The sequence below is a fragment of the Aplysia californica genome, unplaced genomic scaffold (genome assembly GCF_000002075.1).
Source record: "Aplysia californica isolate F4 #8 unplaced genomic scaffold, AplCal3.0 scaffold00269, whole genome shotgun sequence".
NCBI lineage: Eukaryota > Metazoa > Mollusca > Gastropoda > Aplysiida > Aplysiidae > Aplysia > Aplysia californica.
This window is the reverse complement of record NW_004797539.1, coordinates 795,995-821,847: the sequence shown is the minus strand read 5'-3', so window position 1 is coordinate 821,847 and position 25,853 is coordinate 795,995. Positions and strand designations below refer to the sequence as shown.

The 25,853-nt window shown below is 38.8% G+C and overlaps 1 protein-coding gene across 6 annotated transcripts in view; it reads left to right on the top strand.

Annotated features, from left to right (window-relative positions):
• LOC101858114 (transformation/transcription domain-associated protein) overlaps positions 1-25,853 on the top strand; it is a 110,515-nt gene that overhangs the window by 30,527 nt on the left and 54,135 nt on the right. For all 6 annotated transcript variants that reach the window (XM_035970456.1, XM_035970455.1, XM_013084050.2 and 3 more), the window contains 27 exons: positions 445-498; positions 964-1,002; positions 3,745-3,841; positions 4,410-4,504; positions 4,939-5,104; positions 5,526-5,692; positions 6,168-6,257; positions 7,685-7,795; positions 8,445-8,534; positions 9,267-9,418; positions 9,907-10,007; positions 10,660-10,755; positions 11,481-11,656; positions 12,733-12,818; positions 13,256-13,367; positions 14,109-14,294; positions 15,394-15,543; positions 16,090-16,176; positions 16,922-17,018; positions 17,669-17,790; positions 19,261-19,431; positions 20,368-20,451; positions 22,740-22,859; positions 23,399-23,518; positions 24,115-24,207; positions 24,552-24,677; positions 25,690-25,749. In XM_035970456.1, the coding sequence (XP_035826349.1) occupies positions 445-498; positions 964-1,002; positions 3,745-3,841; positions 4,410-4,504; positions 4,939-5,104; positions 5,526-5,692; positions 6,168-6,257; positions 7,685-7,795; positions 8,445-8,534; positions 9,267-9,418; positions 9,907-10,007; positions 10,660-10,755; positions 11,481-11,656; positions 12,733-12,818; positions 13,256-13,367; positions 14,109-14,294; positions 15,394-15,543; positions 16,090-16,176; positions 16,922-17,018; positions 17,669-17,790; positions 19,261-19,431; positions 20,368-20,451; positions 22,740-22,859; positions 23,399-23,518; positions 24,115-24,207; positions 24,552-24,677; positions 25,690-25,749 (3,048 nt within the window). The remainder of the gene's footprint in view (positions 1-444; positions 499-963; positions 1,003-3,744; positions 3,842-4,409; positions 4,505-4,938; positions 5,105-5,525; positions 5,693-6,167; positions 6,258-7,684; positions 7,796-8,444; positions 8,535-9,266; positions 9,419-9,906; positions 10,008-10,659; positions 10,756-11,480; positions 11,657-12,732; positions 12,819-13,255; positions 13,368-14,108; positions 14,295-15,393; positions 15,544-16,089; positions 16,177-16,921; positions 17,019-17,668; positions 17,791-19,260; positions 19,432-20,367; positions 20,452-22,739; positions 22,860-23,398; positions 23,519-24,114; positions 24,208-24,551; positions 24,678-25,689; positions 25,750-25,853) is intronic.

The following is a 25,853-nucleotide window of genomic DNA, read 5'->3' as shown; positions in this document are numbered from 1 at the left end:
GCACCCTATCACAGCCGATTCAAGTTTTTTTAAACATTTTTTCCCCCATAATGCTGTGCAGTACTCGATAATTTACTGTGATATAAACATTTCGGCCATGAAAGTGCTCTTCTTTGAGTGAGAGGAGATGAAGACAATGCTTGATACTGATGATACTACTCATGTGGTTTAAGAGTAATGAGTACTCAAGCAGGCTTGACACAGCACTAGTGTCCTGCAGTTGTCTCATTTTTGTCTTTCCTCTGGGCAGTAATGTTTTTAAAAGGATTTATTGGGTCTGGCTGCAATGAGAAGGAAACATTGACACTGTTCTTTGGTTTTGTTCTCTTGTTTTTGTCGAACAAAGAAGACTTGTAGTCTGAAGAAAAGACTTGTGGTCTGTGAAGAAAGTATTCTTTGAAAATGGTGTAGACTTGATATAATTCGTGTTCTTCTATTTTACAGTTCACCATGCTGACGCCAATTTCTTTCAAGGAAATCTTTTCATCAGTCATAGAGGTAAGGATTACAATGATGTATTTTGTTTGTTAGTCAAGTGAAGACTCTTTTCAAGGAAAAAGAAGTCAGCCAATGGAACAGTGATAGTGACATGACAGATTTTTCAATTGCAAGATCGTGAAAGGATCATTTTTGTCACTGAATTCAGATCATGTTGTGAATTTTTCGTCTATCTAGTTATTGTGTAGATGTCAAAAGAATGAGTACCAAGCTGGTCAATGAGATTGTTATAGTACATCTTGTTCATTGATACACAATCTTTTTCTTCATATATACTAGGAATGATTCTGTGTTTGCTATCTTTAATTTTATCTCCTGGCTTTAATGTGTAGTTCGATTTTTCTCAATTATAGCTACTTCATATCTCATTATTGTCTTTTCTTTTCTGCCACATTGTTAACATTGCATATACAACACAAAGAAGAATACTTAAAAACTGATACAATGCTTATTTTCATACTTCAGTACATGGTTGACAGAATCCATGGAAACTTTGCACTGCAGGTACGTTTTTGTTTTGAAAGAATGTCTCAAGCGTGTTTTGTGGTCCAACTTTGGTTGCATCTGTGTGCCCGTCTCCCTCTCTTCCCCTCTGCTGTTCCTTTCTTTGTTGGGCTGCTTTTATCTCTACCCTTTCCCAACTCACTTGAACTGCTTCTTGACAAAGTCACGCATTGTGTTGTGAATTCTCATATTCTCATTATGCTATGGTGAGTGGTTGGAGGGTGCCAGTGGAAGGTCCTAATTCTTCACCTCCCCTTTGCTGTTTCTGTCTGTAACAGTTTTTCCCAGCACCAGTTGTCTAATCTCCTGGGCACATATTTGTAAAAATAAACACAGTCGAACCTGTGTAAGACAGCCATGCATTGAATTGTCGAGGAAAAAAAGTGGCCGTATAAGACTTAGACTGGTGGCCGTCATACGCAGGACTGGTCAAATTGAAGAAAACAAACCATTTACTTCTGAGGTCCCAACTGAAGGTTGTCACAGGCTTAGGACTGCTGTTGTAAGGCTCATTATAATAGATTTTGGGGGGTAGAACGGTTTTTGTGGGACTTTTTGTTGTTAGTTTTATTTTGGTTTTTTAAAAATTATGGTTCTGTGAAAGGTTAACACAAAACTAAATGTGTCAGATGAGAGAGGCCTAGTGTCATAGTAAAACAAACAAATGGGTCGCCACCACTCGACGAATGAGCAACAATTCTTTTATGAGTTAGGTGTTAACGTCCATTGTTATGGACTGAGTTGTGGGTGGGGCTTACAGGTTATGACGGATCACATGCTTCCCTTACCAGCAGCTGAAATTTTATTGTTACTCATTAGTTAACTTGAGTAAGCATTGGGAGCGACCCCTGCAATATGGCGGTTTCATCCATTGGAGGGACTGACAATAACAGGTGAATGAATTATGACGGGTTGTCCACAGCGTCAAGGAAAAATACACCATTTTTGACAAAGCCTGTCTGTCTCAGGGAGGTAAATTTGGTCGTGGGTTGATAAAATAGGGTGGCCGCAGCCGTGTTGGACCAGTGCCCGCTTTACACAGTTGAATTATATAAAAGCAAGTGGGGAAATGGAAAGTGGCTGTTTGTACAGGTGGCTGTATTATACGGGGGCCGTCATGGCAGGTTCGACTGTACTTAAGAGTAGTCTACTTTTGTGATCTATGAAAATGTCTCTTGGAAGTATCTGATAACACTTAACCCTTTGAGTTCTGGGACCCCTTGTGTCTAATGCTAGATGTACACCTCCACACGTTGAAGTGATGATAGGATGTGTAGAAGAAAAAAAAGGTAGAGTGCAGGCGTGGGCTCAGGTCCATTAGGCTAAGATTTACAACAAAATTTGTCTTCTCTCTGCTCACAGGAGGTTGGTGTTGGGATTTTGATCATGATGGTATTTTCAAGTATTTAACACTTTGCCATCACAAGGCTCATATGGTAAAAACCCTTGCCATCGAAGGCAAAGGCATTTTTGAGAAAATTCAAAGAAACTGGGTGGTAAACATCGCCAATCGGCGAGATGTGACGGCAGAGTGTTAAGGGTCAAGCGGGTAACGATTTTGGTCATTTTTCGATGAAATTATCAATTTTCTGGAAAGCAGCTTTTGAACACCATTGATCATTGCTGAATCAGATTTTTTGGTCCGTTTGATATAAAAAGTTAAGATAAGTGCAAATATGTCTAAGATAACCTCATTCCGCTCCCCTTGCAAAAACGACCGCTCGGCCACTTTTTCTCTCTTTTTTTGTTACATTTTTTGTCTACTTGGTTCTCTTAACTTCTTTTTTTTTAGGTTATTTGTAACTGTACAGAAAAGAGATTTTGCATGTGACTAGAAATAATAGTACATGTGGTACTGGAACCTCTAGAAGGAACTAACCCTCATACTACACAGTGACATTTTTAAGTGCGTTTTTCTCACAGCTATATTCTTGAAAGACCCTTTGTCCCTAGAATCCTAAAATCTCAGCTACTAATCAAAATACTGTGCTGAAACTTTTCACTCATGTGCAGATTTAGTTGTTACAGGTCACTGACTAGATTTTTTTAAAACGAAAAATGATTAATGCCTGAGAGACCTGCCTTCGAAAATCATTTTTTAAGTTCAAAATTTCAACAACAAAAAAGTACCTCACTTTGAAAGTCCTAGAAATTCCAGAATATTGGAAGGATATTTAAAAGCATCAGTCAGTTACCTATAGCTATTTCTACTTAATTGATTTTTTTTTTTAAAGATTAACATTATGCCTTTTCATTTTTAAAATTTTAGGGTTTTCTTAAGTCCGGTGTTACATAACATATTCATGTTGAAACTTTTTTAAATGTTTGAATTATTTCCTGGAGGATATGCCTATTATGTGAAAATTTGGTTTGAAAAGATATATTAATAACGGAAATAGCTTTTGTGAGGAGTGTTTGTGATATATCTCTGTTGGTTTGAGGACACAAATGGTATCCTCCTCTCTTAATTCTTTATTTCCCCCAATCTTGTTTCTCTCTGTGTATCTCACTTTTCCTTTCTCTAGTGGCTGTCATTTTTGTCAATGTTCTTCTCTTTTCTCTAAAAACTTTTTTATCTTTAAGAATATCTCTTGGAATTTTCTTTTTACATTTACAATTTGCAATATACTTTGATATTCATTTGCTCATGATGTTAGGATTTTGTTGCAAATGTATTTTGATACAATATGTACTTAGTTTTGGTCAGTGTGACATGATATTTTTTTTCTGATTACTTTACAGATTGTTGCAAACTCATTCTTAGCTCATATGTCCACGTCTGCGACATTTGGTACCATCGTTGTGGAGTATCTACTGGAGAGAATATCAGAGATGGGATGTGAGTTTTATTTTAATGATAGTAACTAAGATTTTCATTTTTCCTTGGTTTACAATAGTGTACATAGATAACTAGTTTTGATTCACCATTACATCATATACGTAAATGAGAAACAATGCAGTTGTGTCGAGAAGAGACAGTTACTTTCATTGATTGAACAAACTACAATTTTAATTCGCCATTACATTATACACTGTACAGAGGTATAAATGAGAAACAATGCAGTTGTGTTGAGAAGAGACAGTCATTTTCACTTGTGACTGAACAGAGAATTAGACTTGGAATAATTTTCTTTTGCCATCAGTTTCAGCATACTTTTCTTGCATATCTTTTTTGTCAGCTGCTCTTTGGAACTATTATTTCCTACTTTGTTTAATTTTTTATGAACAAATGAAGTGTAATCACTGTCCTTGGTAAAGACTTCTAGGATTTTCTTTTCTTTTATTATGAGTCTAATCTTTGAAATGTTTAAATACCAGCTCTGCACTGTTTAGAAGTCTTTGTATTTAACTAAATTTTTTGTTTTTACGTTTGTACTGACGGTTGTTTGGGTTGTTTTTTTCGGCAGCGAACATTGAGCGATCCAACTTGTATCTGAAACTGTTCAAGATGGTGTTTGGATCTGTATCTCTCTTTGCTGCAGAAAACGAACAAATGTTGAAGGTTGGTTCTCCTTGATCTCAGCTTTTTTTTTTCTCTATTGCTCAGAGGAGTTATTTTTGTATTTCTCCATGCCATAATGTGTTAAAGTTTTTGTTACATCTTGTCATTTTTTGTGTTAAATTGAGTTTTACAGACAGAAAAACTATATATATGTATATAGTATATATGTGATTGTTCAAGATTCTCTTTTTTGTGTCTCTCTAATTGGCTAGATAACGTATCATTGTGTCTCCTAAAAAAAATACCTAACTCTGCCCAGGTCTGCTGTTCGTTGTGAGCAACAAAAAAAAAGAACTTGGCAGTCTTTTGGTCTGGCTTATTCTTTTATCGTGAAATAATCTTTACTTTATTGCTGGAAGAATGTTAATACCTATTGGCCATGCAGAATTTACTGAGAGGACAATTTTGTGTGTTAATATTTTTTATTTGTCCAGCCACACCTCCACACAATCGTCAACCAGTCTATGGAGCTGGCCCTGTCGGCCAACGAACCGTTCAACTACTTCCTGTTGCTGAGAGCGCTGTTCCGGTCTATCGGAGGAGGATGTCATGACTTGCTGTACCAGGAGTTCCTTCCCCTTCTTCCCAATTTGTTACAGGGTATGTTTTGCCTATTTTACTCAGCACTGTCCATAATTGTTTCAGCCAGGGTTGAAACTATGGGCCTCCTAAATTATCAAAATAGTTGTTGACGGAAAACATTTGCAATCAATGAAGTCAATCATACACAAGACTAAAACTTTCCTGAAGCATGTTGTGTGCTAGTATTTCAAATGAACAATAAAAGAAGTGGAATGGCAATTTCAGATCTAAAATTTACATCTGTTACACATTTATTCTATTTTTCATCTATCTGTAAGAGTAATAGGTTTATACAGTGGAAGAGTTATGATTCTTTCATGAAAACCCTGATGTGATGGCATTTTTACTCTTTGGAAGTCGACAGGTCCTCTCTGCAGTATTATTTTAGGCCTGAGTCTCTCACTTTCCTGATAAGTTACTTTTTTCTGGCCCACTTCAGGCTTGAACAGTCTCCAGAGTGGCTTGCACCGGCAGCAGATCAAGGACCTGTTTGTGGAGCTGTGCCTCACCGTCCCCGTTCGACTCAGCTCCTTGCTGCCTTACCTCCCTATGTTGATGGATCCGCTGGTCTCCGCCCTCAATGGCTCGCAGACACTCATTAACCAGGTACCTCTAGCCAGTCACAAACTCCTTTCTTTTGCTTGCTACAAATCCTATTCTCTTATTCCCTTTCTGGCCACAAACTTTTTCTCTCATTATTCACAAACTCTTCTGCTCACTACCATAAACTCCTCTCTTGACATTGTTAAAAAATTAGGAGTATTATAAACTTGCAAATGATGATCAACAGAAGAATGTATGTTTCCTGCAGTGACTTTGCATGTGTGTGTTAGGTTCCTCTTTTGAGTTATTACTCTTAGTGTTGAGTCTTAAAGGCCACTTGTGTGCAGATTTTAGATTTTTTCCACGCATACACTCTTAAAAGTGAATATTGTTTTTAGTTTATTTCAAGATCTGCTTACAATGTAAAGTTTGCTCATTGGAACTCAGTGGTTTATATGGGATAAAGACCTTTTGTCTGTATTCTTTAGATTTAAAAAATTGTTTTCCTTATTTGATTAACTTCCCATTTCATTCTCAGGGCCTACGTACTCTGGAACTGTGTGTAGACAATTTGCAACCAGACTTTCTCTATGACCACATCCAGCCAGTGAGAGCTGAGCTTATGCAGGTTAGTGGCTTGTGGTATTGTAGTTTTGCACTCACCTCAGTATGCTGTATGTGGTTAGGCTACCAAGATTGCGGGTGGTTGGAGCATACTACTGGTAGGTCCTATTTCTTTTCCTTCCCTCTGTTGTCTGTCCTGCTTTTTCCGTACCCTAAATGGCTGTTACTGCATTGATGCGCTTCTAACTCAAACAATCCAGGATCATGATTATGTGGTTATGGGTTTGATTGAGAGGTGGGGTGTTGCGTCAGATGTGAGAGGGGTTCGGTTCTTCTATCACCTGTTTTGGTTCACATCCTAGAATAGGGCAATGCTCCGGTTCCCTCTCCCCATCAAAGAAAAGTAACTGTTTTCCGGGTTACTGCATCTGTGGTGAAGGAAAAAGTCTAAGCCTGAAGAAGGTGGAAAACTACAAGGGCCAGAATAGCAGAGTACTTTTCAGAACAAATTTCTTAATTTCATGGCAAATTTTCAAAGGAAGTAGAACCCATTACAAATTGGTATCATCTTTGTTCCCTTTCAAATTTAGCAGAGAGTGTGTGTCCATCGCATGCAAGGCTCATATGCCTGGTGAAATTCTGAGAAAAGAGCAGATATATTTTTATCTAGCTACTTTGAAGAGTATGGATGACATTAATCCTTATTAAACATTTGTTCTTATTGAACTTTAGGATGGCACGTGTTTTGCAAAAGGACACACTCCGTCAGCCACTTATATCTAAAGGAGGATTTCTGATGTTGCTTTTCATTCTTATGTAATCTGTGTTGTATTGTCTTATCTGTTCACTGTGGGTGGTTGGTGGGTGCTCTGGTGTGGTTTGCTTCTTCTTTCCTATGAAACATCCATCGTCCTTATCTCCCCTTCTTCTTTTTTATGTTTGTTACTCTTTTATAACACCTCTAATCTTCTGGGGCTCAAATGACCTTATGTAGTTGCGAGCGCCGTAAAACCCCTACTAAAACTGAACTCAACTTATCTGTTCACTGCTAGGACCTCTGTTTGTTTCATTTTTCTTGAAATTATTAATATGGCAAATGCTGTGATGAAGAGCCTTGACCATTGTGCCATTTCCTTCCAAGCACCATTGGTAGATGGACAGCACCACTGGTAGGTTGTCCTTTTTCTTTTCTTTCCTTTTGTTGTTTCCGTCTTTCTGTCTTTCTTTTCTTTGTAATCACCTGTTATTGCATCCACATGCTTTCTTTACTCAAATCTCCTAGCACTGTGGGTGAGTTGAGGGTGCAACAAGCATTATTAACTATTAGGTCATCTTAGTTCTTTTCTTCCCCACTTGTTGTTTCTGTATTTCTAGCTGCTTTGCCTTGCAGTCATTGCCTGTTTTTGCATCTACAGTCTTTGTTTACTCATACCTTGTTTCTCTAGGTGGTTTTTTTTTTTTTTTAAAGAAATGTTTTTGTGTTCCCCTCAGGCTCTATGGCGCACGCTGAAGAACCCTCAGGACGCAACAGCTGCTACTGCTTTCAGGGTCCTGGGAAAATTTGGCGGAGGGAACAGGAAGATGTTGATGGAGCCTCAGAAGGTGTGCATGATTATTGATCATGAATAGTGTATCTGGTTGAAGTATGCTGAATTTTGTTTGTCCTCAATCTGAAGGAGTTAACTTTCTTTCTCCTGCAGTTGTAACAGAAAACCTTCACATTTGTGCTTGTACTAATACAGATAGTATGATATAATGTCTGTAAATAAAATGGGAAAATATTGTTATGAGCATATAGGGTTGTTATAATGCATGCATGGAGACAAATGTTATGATGTGTTTTCATTATTGTTATAATGCATGCAAATTTGTAGCTTGAATAGAAATGTTATTACGAGTTTTTATGGTTGCTATTACACGTTAATATATTGTTTGAAGAAAAATGTTATGCGTTTATATGGTTATCGAAATCCTTACATTGCAAATTTATCGTCATCTTCAGCCTTTCTAACCCCTTTTACAAAGAATACGCCACCAGCACAAGTTCTCAATCAACTTTTACCTTGGGTTTTAGTCTCTACCTCTGTCCGGCTGTATCCCATCTGCGTAAGATCCTAATCTAAGTCCTCCCCCTCCAAGCGCTTGCAAATTTATAGTATGAAGAAAAATGTCATAAGTTTTTAAGATGGTCGGAATACATTCTGTTACAGAATTTGAAAATAAAGTCGTTTGTTGAATGTTGTTGTTTCAGATGCCTTATAACAACAAAGAAACTGTTGGTCCTTGTGTCAACGTCCACTTCCAGGAGAGTAAATCCCCCATCTCATTGCCTGTTGAAAAAGTGAGTTATTGAAGGTTTTACTGTAAAGGGAGTGCTGAATGTTTAAAAATCATAACTCTCGAAGATGTCCCTGGTATCTGTGTTGTTGTGTCTATTTCTTTTCCTTAGATGTTTATCCGTTTTCGAATATGACAGTGAATGTCTTGATCTTGCATGCCCGTATACCAAAATACAAGTAAATTTTTAGAAAGAATGAGAGCTGCATAAGCGAGAGCACACCTTTAATTTTGTTGCATTGCTGTCAAATGTAATAAGTTGATTTGGGGTTTTTTTATGTTGAGGATATGTGTTCGATTTTTGAGTGGGAAAAAGTTACTATTATTATAGAGTAGGTCTCCATCTGTCTACTGGGATTCTGTTTCCCACTGCTCGCAGGTTGGCTATGATTGTCAGGGTCAAGGCAACCTGCCTCCTACTAAATTATCTAAAATCGTATTGATGTGGCTAAAAATCAGTTACAATCTGTCAGTGAAATATCGTGATCCGGTATGCCCTTTTATCAAAATGTAAGCAATTGTATGAACAGAACAGGAGAAAAAGAAGGGAAGGGACGATAAGCCAGACCACATTTTAATATTGTACGTAACATCTCATTTTATCCATGTAGTTTAGAGAAGCAGGTGTGGATGAAAGGTCTGTATTTAGATGGTTTTGTTTGTGTCTAAATTTAATTCTCTTGTGCTTTTACTGTTATTCTTAAGAGACATGTGTGATGGGGGATTTTTTTCACAGGCTGTGGAAGCTGCTCTGACCACCCTGAAGAGTTCTTTGACTGATTCATTCCATCCCCGTCAAGCTTACGACTTGATCAGATGCTTCCTAATTTCTGTCATGAATCTCGATGATGAGAAACAGATGATGATGCACTTGTTTTCACACCCAAGGTATGCCCAGTCTCTGCTTTGATTAGCTACTTCTATTATCTAATTGTGGTGGCCGAATTTCGCTATTCAAAGGGCTTTTTAATGGCAGCACCGATCGACATGCAGTTTTCGCCAAAAAATTCTTTAAAATATTCCCCAGATCATGACGCCCTTGGATTTTTTCAGTTTTGAGACAGTTTGGATGCAAAAAGCTAAATTTCTTTATTTCGCCGATCGCTTTTGTAGGCCGACGCTTCTGTCTCTGTAATTTTACCAAATCCAGAAGTGATATTTCACGAGGCGCATTTTGTTTTGAGAGTATAGAACAAGACCTTCTAATTTTTTGCATTTCTCAAGATTAATTTTTTATTTATTTGTTAGTCTCTGGTTTTGTAATAAAGTAAAGACATTATTAGGCTCTGGTTTTGTAGTAAAGTGAAGACATAGCATGTTTCCTTGATTCACAAGAGTATGTATTTGAGAAAGTTTTTATTTGTTTATGGTTTTAGCTTCAAAGAGAAAGAGATCAGCAGTCTACCAGCTCAGGGCTACAAGAACCCAGACTCGCACTCCAGACACGTCCACGAACAGGCTCTCACTGGGATGTTTGGTATGTACAGCTTCCTTGCAATGTAATTATGATCGCCAAGGGGTGAATGTCAACAAAGAAGTCTAAATGGGGAATCAGGCTTACTCTACTCACCTCTCTAGCCTCAACAGCACAAAGTATGTTTCCAATATCAAGGCACCTCGGATATAGCAGTTCACTAGAAGTAGATGAAAAATGACGGATAATAAGGATGAGGAACCAAAAAGCAGCAGTTCCCCCTATGTTGTTCGGCACTGAATGAGCATGACATCGATAAATCAGCCCATTTAAAATTCTACTGTGCATAAGAACATGTTAACATCCCCCTTTTGGAATGGCTGAAGACACTTCTGTCAGTAGCACTGTAGAGTGCCTTTTTCATCCATCCGTGGCAACCAATGCAAGAGCAAAATTTGTGTTTGGTTTTTTTATAGTTGACAAATGGTTCTTTTTAATAAGAAATTTACCTAAGTTTATTACTTTATGAAGAACTGTCACTGATTTTGGAAGAATGATGGGGTTTTTTATCAGCTTTTTCTTGCATCGCAAAATTAATGTTTTTTGCTAGGCTCGATTGTGAATCTCACACCAATTAGACGCTCAAAGGGTACTTATTTGAAAGAAGTCTTTGTGAAAGGAAACAATCTGGGCTTAACATTTTGTTCTTTTGCAGTTGCTGCAGCGATCAAGGACCTGCGTCCCACAGCCCTGCCCTTCATGGCCTGCATGGTGCGTCACTACACACTCATCACGGTGGCACAGCAGTGTGGTGAGTGGCGGGTACACACCTAAAGAGTTGTACTAATGTAGGGGTTGGCAACCTTATTTTTTATGGAGGGGCTATTGCGAAAACTCTGATCAAAAGCACAAATAAAAGATTATGGAAATGGCATTTAGGTGCTTTAACTGTTTTTTCTTTAAGTGCCAGATCTGAAATGGACTCTCATGGTCATAGTTTACCAATATCTCTATTTGGATGCTCTTTAAAGTAACATTATTGTCCTGGTCATTTCCTGTCACCCATCTGCTGATGTTCTCAAATTATTCTTGGTCTACCTCTGCCTCTTTGGCCTTTTATTTTTTCATAAGCGCTAGATGTTCAAGGCCTTTATGTCAGTCCATTGCTTGAGCATTGCCCTCAAATCAAATCTTGTCTTCGTTTTCCCAAAAAGTGATTGCCAAAATCAGGTGGTCAAACTTTCACGTTGCAGGTGATTGGCATACATGTACTCTGGTCCTTGAGGTTGTTTTAGTCGTACCAAAATAGCCTACTCATACTTATGATTTGGGCCATGTGAAAACAGGGTGGAAGGGGAATAGACAGGTTGTAAGTTGTTAGGGGGGGGAAAAGGGGGGGGGGGGTTGTTTCAAGTCAGTTAAAGTGCGGAAATAACATACATGTGGAGCAATAATGGAGTAGAACTTTAAGATCTTGATCTTACTGATTTTTTTAGCAGAGTATGTGATATCATTTTTTGTCCTGCCTGACTGTAGGCCCGTTTCCCGTTGGAGACAAGCAGACAAAGCTCCAGGGGATGGACACACAGATCCTGGTGGATGCGCTGACCACCATCATGGGCCACGAGGAAAAGGAGTTGTGCAAGCCTGGCAACGTCTCCCTCTGCATCATCATCGACACTGCCACCTCCATCCTTGGCTCTAAAGAAAGGGTCTGTGGAATAGACTGTTATCTTACTTCTTGCTTGCTTGCTAACGTGCTTACTTACTTGCTTACCTATGTTCATAACACCTTTCCATCCTTACCAACCCTTTGACCGACCTGTTAACCTACCTGCCTACCTCCTGTGTACGTCCCTTTCAAGCTAGTTAGCTAACTGTCTTCCTTCTTAGGTTCCTAGTAAAACTCTTACAAGAACTAAAAATACTTACCTACTTACTTATCGATTTATGTACCTGCCTGCCTGTCCATCTACCTACCTACTCACCCACCTACTTGCTGTGGACCCTTGCGGAGCCCACAGTTTTAAAGATCTAAATTGTTTTGATGGGGATGTAAAAGTCAACCCAAGATCTAGGTCTAAATCTAAATCCATTTATTGAATCCCCATCACGAGCACCACCTTTGCTTCCATGACTTACTACTACCACTGCACGTGTAGTCCTTAGTTAAGTTGTTTTCATCTCTCTTTCCTATTGAAGTACGTTGTTCATCGCTGGCTTGCTCCATGGTGAAATAATGACAATTTTCAAATAAAATTGACACTATTTTTATTTTATGGAGTCTACCATTTAGAGGGGGGCCAATTCCCTCACTAAATGTAGAGTTTAGAGCCGATAGGCATATTAGTTTAATGCGTGGTCCTGTTTTCTCAAAACAGTTGCATATTTACACCAGTAAACCAAGAATCTAGCATAGCCAAGTGTCTGTGTATGCCCAGGTGACCAGTTATACGGTATAACTTGGTTAGAATTTTCTATTGTAGGAGAAATGCATTACAATGTATGGTTTCTGAGAAAAAGAAAATACTCATAACAAAAGTTGAAATGATTTTATTTTTAATGTATATGTATGCCCAAGAAACATTTTAAAAATTAATGAACATCTGTTTAACAAATGTTAGGAGAGTATGGATAAGACAGAAAAAGACAGGTTCATTTAAATCTTTCTTTTAAAAAGAGTATTCTTGTCACTGGCCATGAAGGTGCAGCTGGTAGACCGGTATGCTCGACAGTGGTCAGTAAGGTGTTAAATAACATGTTGTTTTGCTTTCTTCCTTTCCTGCAGGCGTGTCAGCTCCCACTGTTTGAGTACGTGGCCGAGCGCATGTGTGACCTGTGCTATCTGCGGGCGTGGTACTCCAAATATGGGGGGTAAGTGAGTCTTTTCTACCAGTGAGCTGAACTTTTTGTTGTGTCAATCATATTTGTGACGGATTCTTTGGAATACAATCCTGGTTCAAAAACGGGGGCACTGCACAGTGACAACAAGCAATACGCGGGCCGTATTGCATACAGGCGTATCTCAAAGGCCCCGAAAAATGATTTATGTCTGTATACAATACTGCCCGCGAATAGTGTGTTGATTAGTTAAATATGGATATGATATTGTGGATTGTGTAACGTTGTGGCATTTTGTATGTTGACAAATTATTATATATTTATGTATGTTGACAAATTATTTTATGTCTGAACAGTTATTAATTATTAAATGTTTTATGTATGTATCTACATTGACAAATTATGTATGTATATTGATAAATTGTGTATGTTATATGTAATTTGTTCAATATCTTTGTGCATCCCCGCAGATGCCGAGCCATCAAATCCCTGTATGAGCGCATGAGCTTCAAGTGGGTGTTAGACCATCAGTACATGTTCCTCAAGGCTCTTCTCTTTGTCATCAACGACCTCACGATGGAGGTAATTTCATTTGTCCGGTTGATAAAGTAGAGAACATTTGTCACAGTAATAAAGTTGGTTGTTTCCGTCATATAGTTTTGATCTCTCTTTCGCTCTCTCACTCTCTCTCTCTCTCTCTCTCTCTCTCTCTCTCTCTCTCTCTCTCTCTCTCTTACTCTCCCTCCCTCCTCCCTCCCATTTTTATTTTGTTTCTCTTGTTTTATACACATTTTTTCTTTCTCTCTTCTCTGCTTATTTCTCTATACTTCACATCCCGGTCAGCTTCTAAAGTTTTAGCAAAAGTCTCAGCCAGAGGTGTGACCCTATTTCTCTTTAAGAGTTTTTCTACTTTATCTTGTCAATATACCTTTCTTCACTCCAAATTGCAAGGCAGTGTGTTAGTAATTCTTTTGAAAGGGTTTAAACGATGACAGTACAGAATGTTTATATGCGGTTTGTGCGCCTAAAGAGTACTCTGTGGGTGGTTGGTGGGTGCTCTGGTGTGGTTTCTTCTTCTTTCCTATCATCTTTTTCCTCTCCTACTTTTTTGTGTTTGTTACTCTCTTGTAACACTTCTAATCTTCTGGCGCTCGTATGACCTTATGTAGTTGCGAGTGCCGTAAAACCTCTACTAAAACAAAAATTACTACAAGGCAGTGTGTTAGCAATTCTTTTGAAAGGGTTTAAATGATGACAGTACAGCATGTTTGTATGCGGTTTGTGCGCCTAAAGAGTACTCTGATATCCCGTGCTTTCCCCAAGGTGTCGAGTGGGGCGGTGGAGCTGGCCCAGAAGTGTGTGGAGGAGATGCTGAGGATGTGCGCACGGCCGTTGGAGGGAGAGGAGGCCACGGAGGAGCTGGTGGCCGCCCAGAAAAAGTCGCTGAACGACGTGGCTCAAAAGCTCATCCCACAGATCACGTCCTCAAACATGCTGGTCCGACAGCAGGTAGGGACGTTGCCATTGTCTTTGTCGTCATCGTTCTTGTTGGCATTGTTGCTGATGTCGGTGGGTGGTTGGCGAGTGCTCTGGTGTGGTTTGCTTCTTCATTCCTATCAAACATCTATCTTATTTATCTCCCCTTCTTCTTTTTTGTGTTTGTTACTCTGTAGTAACACCTCTAATCTTCTGCACTTATATGACCTTATTGTGTTGCAAGTGCCGTTAAACACTTACTGAAACAATTGCTGTTTTGGTCGTTGCTGTTGTTGTTGTTGTCATTGTTTTGTTCATCGTTACTGTTGTTGTCATTGTTATTGTCGTTGCTCATTCGTTTAGGGGGCTTACTTAGATCAGGACTGATTGTTAATGTTTTTCTGTGTTGGACACCGTCGTTGACACAGTTTAGCTTTATTATATGGAAGACGGGTATCTCAGAAGACTTACTCCCCCGCGGCAGTGCTACTGACTGAAATGTCTTAAGGCCATTCCCAAAGGGGGGACATAAACCATGTTCTTTTGCTCAGTAGAATTGTAATTGTAAATGGACTGGTTCATGAATGTCATGCTCATAACTGTTCCTGAACTACAACAGGGAACTGCTGCTTTTTCTTTCCTAATCCTTACTATCATCGTTTTCCTCTACTTCTTATGTATGTTTGTCACTCTTGTGAACTGCTATATCCGGGGTGCCTTGATTGTATTAGCAGACTTTGTGCTGTTGAAGCTAGAGAGATGAGTAGAGTAGGCCTGATTCCCTGTAAGGACTTCTTTGTTGACATCCACCCCTTGGCGCTCATATGACCTTATGCAGTTGCGAACGCTGTAAAACCTCTATTGAAACAAACTATCAGAAGACTGATTGAGATACTTGTGGAAATGTCTTTGAATGAAATAAATATAAATTGCTATGATAGGAAGACTGGTGTGGTGGGGGGAGGGGGGTCGGCTCATGTCAGTAGTGATGTCTTTGAAAGAATTAAACTGGATATGGGAAAAGAAGAGAGAATTGTCATAGGCTCTGATGGATAATATCTTTGAGACAAATACATTTTCCCAACAGCCCACCACTCATCATTTGTCGCTCTCCATGCTTTTCTCCCTGTAGTGCATGAAGTCCCTGAAGGTGCTCGCGGAAGTGACCAAGAAGTCGGTGACTGAGATTATGGCTCCTCACAAGGAGCTGCTGCAGCAGATGGTTCCTCCCAAGAAACTCCTGCTCCGACACATAGCCCTCAACTCGCAAATCGGCATCATGGTAAGGGAGGGTGGCTGGATGGTTGGTGGTTAAAGAGTGTTCAGGCTTATGTTGCCTGCACTTTTTCTTTTGTTTTTAATTGTGCTTGTCTGGTTTATTTTGTTGTTTTGTTTTTGTTGGGGGGGGGGGTTTGTTTTGTTTTTACGGGGAGGGGGGGGGGGGGGGGGTTCGTGCTCTCAATGCAGAATATTAGTACCAAAAGTTCTGTGGTGATCCTAAATTGGATTACAAAATCTCCCATATCTCAAAAACTACCGAAGATATCTTAAAAATTCAAAAAGCATATTGTTCAGAGATGATCTCTTGACATGAAAATGCAAAAAACCCGGGATTCTTCAAAATGCGTCATTCTGTACCTTTCACCAGGCACACACAGGTATTTTCCAATTGAGACAGTGCATAACTGTGTACACAACAACTTCTGTATCCCCAAAACAGTATTTTTCATCATGTAAAACTTTATGCTTTTCTTTACTCAAATAAACATTTTACTAATATTGCCTCTGACAATGGTGTATTTCTTTCTGTCCTTGCTGGGGCTAACAGGAAGGCTACACTTTCTGCGTGACCCTTGAACCGCGGCTGTTCAACTTTGACTCAAGTCAGGTGGAACATGGTGTCTTCTTTCATGAAGTGAGTGGTTTTTTTAATGTCTTGCCAGTTCTGCTTTTGAAAACGGTTAACGTCATAATATTTGTCACACTTCTGTCATCTTCCTCCTCCCATTCCTATCCCCTTTGCATCACCTCCCCATTCCAATCCCATCACATTCACACACACACACACACACACACACACGCCTTCATTCTCACCAACGACAACCCCCCCTCCCCCCTTTTTTTTTGTGTGTGTGTGTATCTACAGTAAAGGTTTGAAATTGCTGAACAAGTTCTTAGTCCTTTTCTTTATTTGCCAATTTTTTTTGGTCTTTTAGGAATACATTGCACTCATGACCGGCTGTAAAACTTGTACTAAACTGAACTACTATAAAGGAATACAGTAACTTGCTTCTCCTTTGTGCCTTGCAGGGTTGCAGTTGGCAATGATTACATGTGATTCTGATAATGAATGAAGTCAACACTTATGGTGTCACATTTGAAACCTGAACCATTAACAATATAAAGGCACCAGCTGTCTTGTCTAGGTGCTATTTTCAGCCTCGCATTTAGGTAGGAACTGCTAAGAAAAATCACAAGCACATTTTTGTTTGGTGTTATCATCACTAAAACTTGATTCAGATTACTATAATTTACCGTTAAGAGTTTCAGGAGAATCTTGAGGGTTGGCAACTCTAAGATTGTCTTGGCAACTGCAGGATTTCATATGCTGTAATGGATTTTGCTTCTGTGATCAGTTTAGTACATATTTGTACCTTCAGGTGCTGAACATCTGTGACGTTGAAGATGCTGTTTTGATGAAACAACCCTGTTACAAAAACGCAACCAACCTGGTTCCTCTCAAGAAAAGTGCACTGCGTGAGTACTGAACATTGACTGTGACGGGATTGTTTATGGTTAGGTTCATAGGTTTGACGATTAGTGTTTTGGGGCTGGTGGTTGGAGGGGGTCATTGGTTGGTTCTTCTTCTTGTCTTTCCATCTTTTGTTTCTGTTTGTCTTACTTTTACCCAGCATTAAATGGCTTTTATGTGCTGAGGTACTTCTCATTAATCCAAACTCACCCTTGAAGTTATTGTTTTAGTAAGGTTTTACAGCACTCACAACTGCATAAGGTCGTATGAACGCCAAGGGGTGGATGTCAACAGAGAAGTCCAAACGGGGAATCAGGCTTGTTCTGCTCACCTCTCTAGCCTCAACAGCACACCCTTGGGGTCATATTTTTAATTCATGATACGAATGAAAATTTGCAGTGATTGTAAATGGTTTTACACCCTTAAGAAAACAAATGTAGATCATTTAGGAGGCAGCCCGTTTTGACCGTTGATATCGGGATTAAACAAAGCTGTTTGGGTATGTCCAAGCAGAAAGCATAGATTTTTATACAGAATGTTTTCTTTGTGTGGAAGGCTTTGTTTTTCCTCCATACATCATTCATGGTTGTTTTCTTAATCTAAATGTGACATTCTTTTGTTTTTCCTTCTGTGCATCATCAATGGTGGTTTCAAGGTGCTCTTGCTGCCTGCAATCTGGTGCTGAACAAGAAAGAGAAGATCTTCAATACTTTGTACAAGGCCCTGAACAGTACTAATTCAGAGATTCAAGAAACTGCGCATGAATCTATGGAAGTGGTGAGAAATTTTTTACACACACATACGCACGTACACACACGCACGTACACACACACACACCCCACCCCTGTTACATCCATAGTTGGAAGAATCATTTTCATATTCTTTATATTAATTTTCAGATGTTTGTTTTGGTTTTTATTAAAAAATAAATTCTTTGACCAATTCTTTAAATATTGAAACACTTTGAGGTAAAAGTGATCAGTGCCAGTGTGGTTCATAGAAATTTCTGCCTGCCATTTTCTTCATGAATATATCCTGTGTACCAGCTGTTTCAATGATGTTTAGAGATCAGTATGACTGTTCTGGATGACACTAATTGTGAAATTTGGTATCTTCATTTTGTCATCATAGTTATGTGAATAAGGTATGCGGCACTAGTTTCTGCTGGAGTGGCCCAAAGTTGACAATTCTGAAATTGTTTGTCTTAATTTGAATTCATTTTTCTTATGAGCTGCCTTAAATGTTGTCTTTGAAAAGCAAATTTTTGCTGCAACTTGTTTTATTTCTGGGTTTTGTACATTTGTTTCGAACAAAGATTTTGTCCCATCAACCATTCCCCCCATTCACTGTTTGCGTAAGTGTATGAGGTCTTTCCCAGAAGTAAGTCTCCCTATTCTGTAAAATCGTCCATTTATATTTTGACAATAATTATAGTTATAATAGCAATAGAGATCAGTTCTATAATGCCCACTCCCTGATGGCTCTCGACACTTCATGATAAAATAAAATTTTAATCAATGTTTCATGTCTACTGGCCCATTCAACATACAACAATTCTTTCAAATATGTAATATACAATTGCAATCTGACAAAGAAAACAGAGATACAAAAAGACAGTCACAGTGGTTACTGATCACACTTGCTGTTAGAAGAAGAATAAAGCTAATTAGTTAAATGAGATTTTAATAAATGTGTTTATAGAACAGATTTAATTGCAGTCATCAAAGTAGGCGCTACTCTTAAATGCAGTGGGAGAACTTCCACACTGAGGGGGCAGGTATAGAAAAAAGACCTACCTCGTTTGTTGTTGTTGTTTTGTTGTTTGTTTGGTTTTTCTTTTTTGTTTTTACTGACATGGAATTTTGTGCGTGCCTACAGAAACATGGTTTCTATTCAGCATAGCACTCTTTGATCTCAATGCGCTTTTTCATCCAATGTAGCCCAAGGGTCAAACACAATGACTGCTGTCCACTTCAGCTGGAGTCCTTAAGTACAGAATTTGTTTGAGCACATTTTCCTCCCCGTCTTCAAATCACTGTTCCCTTAGTCCGTCTTTGGTTTTGGGGAAGAAATGAAAATCACCTGGAATATAGCGACTGATTATTTTAGAAGAATCATAGTAGGACAAATTTCATGCCTGTAAGATAAAAGTTGTTCCATTTACAGAACAGGAAATTTTTTGGTCACCCATTCCATCATTTATATTGTTTACTTTATTTCATTTCTCAAATACCTCAATTTCCACAGCTCATGAAGGGATGCAAAATTGAAGTGGAGATGGCGTATGCTTCCATGAAGCCTCTGCTGTCTATGCTGGGGGATTATCGGGGACTCAACCTCAGTGTCATCAAAAGGCTGTCGTCGCTGGTGCAACTTTTCCCACACACCTTCAATGAGAAGCTCTGCGATTCTCTGCAGGTCAGTCCATCTTTTTAAGCAGATATGCACTTTTTCTTATGCCAATGAATTTACATGTCACTTTTTACTGTCGTTAGTGTAAGTAAGAAATTATCTAACTTGCATTGTTATTGTAATCTGCACTGCTGATATGGATTCAAGCTTGATATGGTTTTTTTTAAGGTTTTTAAGAAATGAAGTATTTGAATTGACTGGGATATATTACCCTTGACACAGAGTGCTTCAATTTCTTAATGAACTATTTATTAAGTTCATTAGGATGTTATACAGGCTTAGTGATAACAAAGACAAATCCCTCTGATACAGAGCACCAAACATTTACAAACAAAAGCGCAAAAGTTTCAAATAGGTTGAAAAGAAATATTTTAAGAAATCATAACAATTGTAACCCCATCCGTAAAGATTTAATCCTTTTTTAAAAAAGAAATTTGTTTAAATGCTTGTTTGACATAAAGGGATTTTCTTGGTGCTAATACTGGTACTGAGCTCATCATCAAGGAATAGTTTCATAGTGGCACCCAGAAAATAGCTTCTCAAGCATATTTTAACCTCATTTGTACTCAGTTTGCGGGTTCAGGACCTATGTCCTCGACCTCTTGGGACTATCAAAAGCCTTGTCTCCCCATAAATTGGCATTATACTAACAGAGTATTCATAAATGAACTGGTTAATGTGTTTGCTGAGGTATCAAACTGTCGAACTACAAAAACTGGGTGGGTGGTTAGCGGGTGCTCTGGTGTGGTTTGCTCCTTCTTTCCTATCAAACATCTATTGTCCTTATCTCTCATCCTTTTTTTAAAAATGTATATCCTCTTGTAACACCTAATCTTCATCACTTATGGGACCTAATTGTGTTGCTAGTGCTGCAAAACACTTTAATAAAACAAGGCTCCTATAATGTTAACATAGTAATCAGAAAAGGCTTACTTCTTGCAGACCCACTTGAAGAGGTGGCTTGAGACAGCGGCTACCAACCAAAGCAAAGGTCAACCACGCCCGGCCGGACAAGTGCTGTCCAATGCAAGTAGCTCTGTTTTGTTTTTGTGGGTCTTTGAGTCTACTGTAGTTTGAGGGTTTTTTCAGAGAAGGACAATTGCTGTACACTGGGTTTTTGGGGGGTTTTTTGTTGTTTCAAACATACTGAACTGCTCAAGAGACGAGACTGGTGCTGTAGAATGCTAGAAGCCATGTTTTGCTTTTTAGATTTCTGTCTACATTGTAGGTGTGTAGGTGGTTGGAGGAAACCACTGGTAGAACCTACTTCTTTTCTTTTCCTCTGTTTGTCTTGCCTTTTCCCAGCACTAAATGACCGTTACTGCATTGAAGTGCCTCTCTTTACTCAAAGCAGCAACCTGTTTGCCTTGTGACCACTGCTATATGTTTCCATCCATGTTGTGACCCCCCTGCTGTGAGTCTGTGAAGGGTGTGAAAGCTCAATCATTATAATACTTCGTCATTTTCATTTGCGTTCAGAGTTTCATGTACCAGATTAGTAATTAATCTATTCTGGTGTGTAGCTATAAGAAGCTGGTTTTTGTTTCCCCAGTATTGTTTTAAGTATTTTTTGGCCTGTTAAAAGGACCCAATTTATTATTGTGTTTGCTTGTCATAGTTTATGACACCCAATCTGTCTTGTGTTTCCCAAGTTTTATTTGAAGTTCCCAATATTAAGTTTTATTTCCGTTTTATATAGTATAAAGCACCCCTGTAATATAGTATAAAATATATTTAGTATAAGTATCCAGTTTATCATCGTGGTTCCTTGGTTCAGTTAAAAGTGTCTTGCACTTAGTTATTTATCCCATTTACAGCTTGAAGTAGGGGATTTATCCTACTGTTTTTTCATTACTGTAAAAAGAATATCCAATATTAAGTTGTGTTTTCCTTTCATAGTTTTGAGTACCCAAGTAATCCATTTCTCCCTGTTCTGCACCCTTTTCCCTTGATCCTGTCAGAGATGGACATTGAATTTGAAAGTCCCACCTCTTATATGACCACCACATTATGACCTCACAGGGATTACAGGGGCGTTAAATGCACACGTCACCATTTGTCATAGATTCAAATGGTATAATTATCAGTGTTACTTTCATAATTATTATCCATGTTATCTGTAATAGTAGAGGAAGTGATAGTATTAGTATCATTATCATTATTATTATTGTTGTTATTATTACTACTACTATTATTGCTGTTATTATTATCAGTTTTATATTATTATTTTTACCACTTTTACTATCATATCATCATTTTTATCATGACTATTACGAGGGCTGTCCCACGGAAAACCGGAATTTGGCTGTAATTTGAAAACTATTCAATATTTTCACATTCTGTAAACGCACACTTGTAAAACAATCATTTAGAAATTTCCCGATTGAGCACCATGAGCATCGCACAAACCAAACGAGCACAGCAGTTCTCAAAAGATGGCTACCCCCTTGGAAAATTGGTCAAGGGTAGAAGTGAGGTCTGTCATTCGGTTTCTGACCGCAAAAGGTCTCAAACCTCAAGAAATACACACTGAAATAAAGTCAGTTTATGGGGAGAAAGTAATGGCAAAGTCACAGGCATATGAGTGATGTAGTAAGTTCAAAGCTGGGCACTCCGATATCAATGACAAAATTTGCCCAGGATCTTGTTTTTCTGCCAAGACTGAGGACAACAAGAGTCGCGTTAACGAACTTGTTCAAACAGACAGGCGCCTAAAAATTCGCGAAATTTGCGAGTCGCTAAACATTTCAAAGTCGACTGTCTATAGGATAGAGTTTGATGAGCTGCACTATTGAAAGGTCTCTGCTTGATGGGTTGGGGCCGAAAAAGACCAGCAGGGTCATTATGCAGCATGGCAACACAACGCCACACACCGTAAACGTCACGAAAGACTGGTTCCAAAGGTTCGGCTAGGAAGTTCTACTACACCCCCCTCACAGTCCTGACTTGGCCCTGTCAGATTATCACCTTTGTGAACCAATGAAACGCCATATTTCTGGACAGCGATTCCCCGACGACGAAGACCTCGTGGAAGCCGTGAACGATTGGTTGAAATCCCTTGACGAAAGATTCTTCAGGGAGGGTATGTTCTCCCAGATCCAGCAATGGGAAAAATGTGTCCAGCGGGATGGTGATTACATTGAGAAATAAAGTACATGTTGAGGTATGATGTGTTACAGTTTTATTATAATAGGACAAAGATTTTTGCTTTTACGGACCTTTTCCGGTTTTCCGTGGGACAGCCCTCGTATTACCATTATCACCATTGTATTATTATTTTCATTATTATTGTCGTTATTATTCCGGTATCTCAGGAGGTCCAGCTGTGTGCGTCTATCATCAACATCTTCCACCTGATCCCGGCCGCCAGCAAGAACCTGATAGAGCCACTGACGGCTCTGGTCCTGGCAGGGGAGAAGACTCTGCTCATGGAGGTGACTGCTGACTCTTCTTCCTCTCATCTCACCGTAACCCTTTCTTTACCAACTTGTGTTTCATGCGCTCATATGACCTTATGTAGTTGTGTCTCACTCAGATCTATCTATTCCTGGCAAGTTGTAGCTGTTGTCGTGCGAAAAGCTATGAATAGTCTCAAATGAAAATGTTGTTTTGTAATGTTCTTATGGGTTGTACTCATAAAAGGTGCAATTGTAAAAACTGTAGCTATATGGCCCTTTTCAAAATAAATACATTTTGTGAGTTAATGTTTTAAAAATTGTCATGCCAACAATCATTTTATCTGTTGAATGCCGATGGTTGAAGGGTGCAACATGTAGATCCTACTTGTTTTCTTTCCCTTGACTATTTTTGTCTATCTTGCAACCAATCAGCCTGCATTGTTTCAATATGCTCCGCATTACTCAAGCCAACCTAACTAATATTAAGAAGCTCATGATGAATTCTGTGCTCCCTCTTTACTTGGCAAAGTGCATGGATGTAACATTGAGTGAGGGTTTGTTTTCTCTATGAACAGTCGAGCAGTCCGTTCCGTGCTCCGCTTATGAAGTTCCAGCTACGCTATCCAAGTCAAGTGGTCGACCTCTTTCTCTCGGAGAATGCCCTCAAAGATCAGAGATGGTGCCGCTATTTTGAGGTAAAGTTTTCATATTAAAAGACACCCTTTCGCTCCCTTTTTGTTCTCTGCAGTTGACTGTAATAGAAAGCATTGGTTGAATTTTTGTTTGTTTCTTTGACAGGCTGCACAACATGCTTACCTGTCATGTCGTATTATTATGTGTCGATGTTAAAGCCAACTTTAGGATCAATAAAACCATGATAATCCTGAAAATCTGAAAGTCTATACCAGAGACATTTGGTTTAACCCTCTTGTATTTGTATTAAGTTACACCAAAAAATTTCTGGGTGTTAATTTGCTGATGATGTTGAGATTTATCAGAAACAAAGGCTGTAACAAACTTACAGAGTATATAAGTGTCATCATTGTTTTACATTTGATTGCTTTTATTTTTTATTTTTTTTTTGGGGGGGGGGGGGGGGGGGGGGGCAAAGGATTAGCTGAAATGGTTCGATGTTTAGTGTAAAATAACTATATTTGCCTTTTCAGAATTTTTTTGTTTCTGTTTTTCCCCACATAGCTCTCTATTTGGAAGGGTTCTTAATGATTAAATACTTCTTTGGCAAATGAGTGAATGATTGAAGAATTATTTTTTGATGTGTTTTTTTTTGTAGTATTTGTTGCACCACAAAGACGGGAAACCATTCTGTGAAGTGCTACAGAGTAACCCCATGCGTCTGGTCAACATGTTGTCAGGACAGTTACAGGTATGTCTTGGACTAGGGAATTGTTCTACAATCATTATAGTTACAATTTTTCTGATTTAGGATGACGGTCATAAAGTGGGTAAGATATTTTGGCTTTCTTTTTTTTGAATGAGTTTTGCATTTGAATCAAGATTCCTTGTATTTCTTAGACATATGTCATATTTTGTTCTATTCTTTTTGGCATATGAAAACGAAAAGGTAAAAAAATTCATGGGGCCCTAAAAGTCATATTCTTTATTAAAAAATCACCATCATGAAGGCCAAAGAAGCAAAACTGCATTTTTTTTTTAAATTAATTTTTATTATAGCACTTCACAAATAGTTTCTATACCCTGTCCGCTCAGGCCACTGCCGCAAGCCCAATTGCCAGCCCATCCCCAGTGAGGACTGAACTCCAGTACCGGGCTGTCCGGCTGATTGCCCTGCTGGTGAGGTTTGATGAGAAGTGGCTGGCACAGCACACGCAGATGGTGAGTACAACACTCCGTCTCTTCACGCACTGTGACTAGCTCAGGTTTAATGATTGTTTCATGTTGTTTGCTTCCTGTTTGGAGAGGTGGTAATCTGCTATAGAAATTTGTGATGTCACGGCAATGGTAAGTTTGCCTCCTTTTTGTCTTCTCTCTCTCTGTTCCTTTAATCTGCTGTGTGCCCTTTCTCTCCTTCCCATACTTTGTCAGCCTGAATTTTCTTCCCGGCACTCCTTGACAGAAGTCTGTCATAGTGGGTTGTTGATGGGTGCTCTGGTGTGGTTTGCTCATTCTTTCCTGTAAAAACTCTATCGTCTCTATCTCCCCTCCTTCTTTTTTGTGTTTGTTACTCTCTTGTAACACCTCTAATCTTCCGCACTTATATGACCTTATTGTGTTGCATGTGCTGCAAAACACTTACTAATTTATTTTTTTTATTTTAAGTGTCATAAAGGCGTGTGCTTTTGTTAAAAATGTGTGATACAGATTTTTATTTTGACACTGTTGTGAAAGAATATTTTCCCCTTAAAACCCATGCCATTCACCCCCATTGTATTATTTTTGGCCTCAGTGAGCAACCGTGGATGGTTGGCTGGTTTTCTGGTTTGCTCTTTCTTTCCTATCAAACATTTATCGCCTTTATCTCTCCTCCTTCTTTACTTTGTATGTTACTCTCTTGTAACACCTCTAATCCTCAACACTTATATGGATCCAAGTGCTGTTAAAAAGTGAATGACTTCTGCAATGGAAACAAAACTATGCTCTTGTGATATGATTGAAGCATACACAAGAGGGGCTGATCATCTAAGCTGTACACTTCAGTTATGGGTTTTTTTTCTGGATTCTGTGAAAATTGATTCATTACTGTCTAGAGCAAGCTGTTCATTAATTATTGAAAACTAGCTATTGTTTCATATTTGACTTCAAGAGTGCTGCAGTAAAAGAAATGTTAGGAGTGGTACTTCTATGTGTTTAAGTGTGACCTGATTTTCTCACAAATCCTTCTCCTCAGCGACCTCTCCTGTTGTCCATATGGGTGTCTGATGCTTTCTTGGAGAGGCACAAGGCTGTGGTGAGTTGGAGGAGTGGCAAAAATGTCACTTGTTATAATTGTGGATGACAAGTTTACAAGTTTTAATGCTAGCAAACTGATGACTTTATTTTGAAAAAATCAAC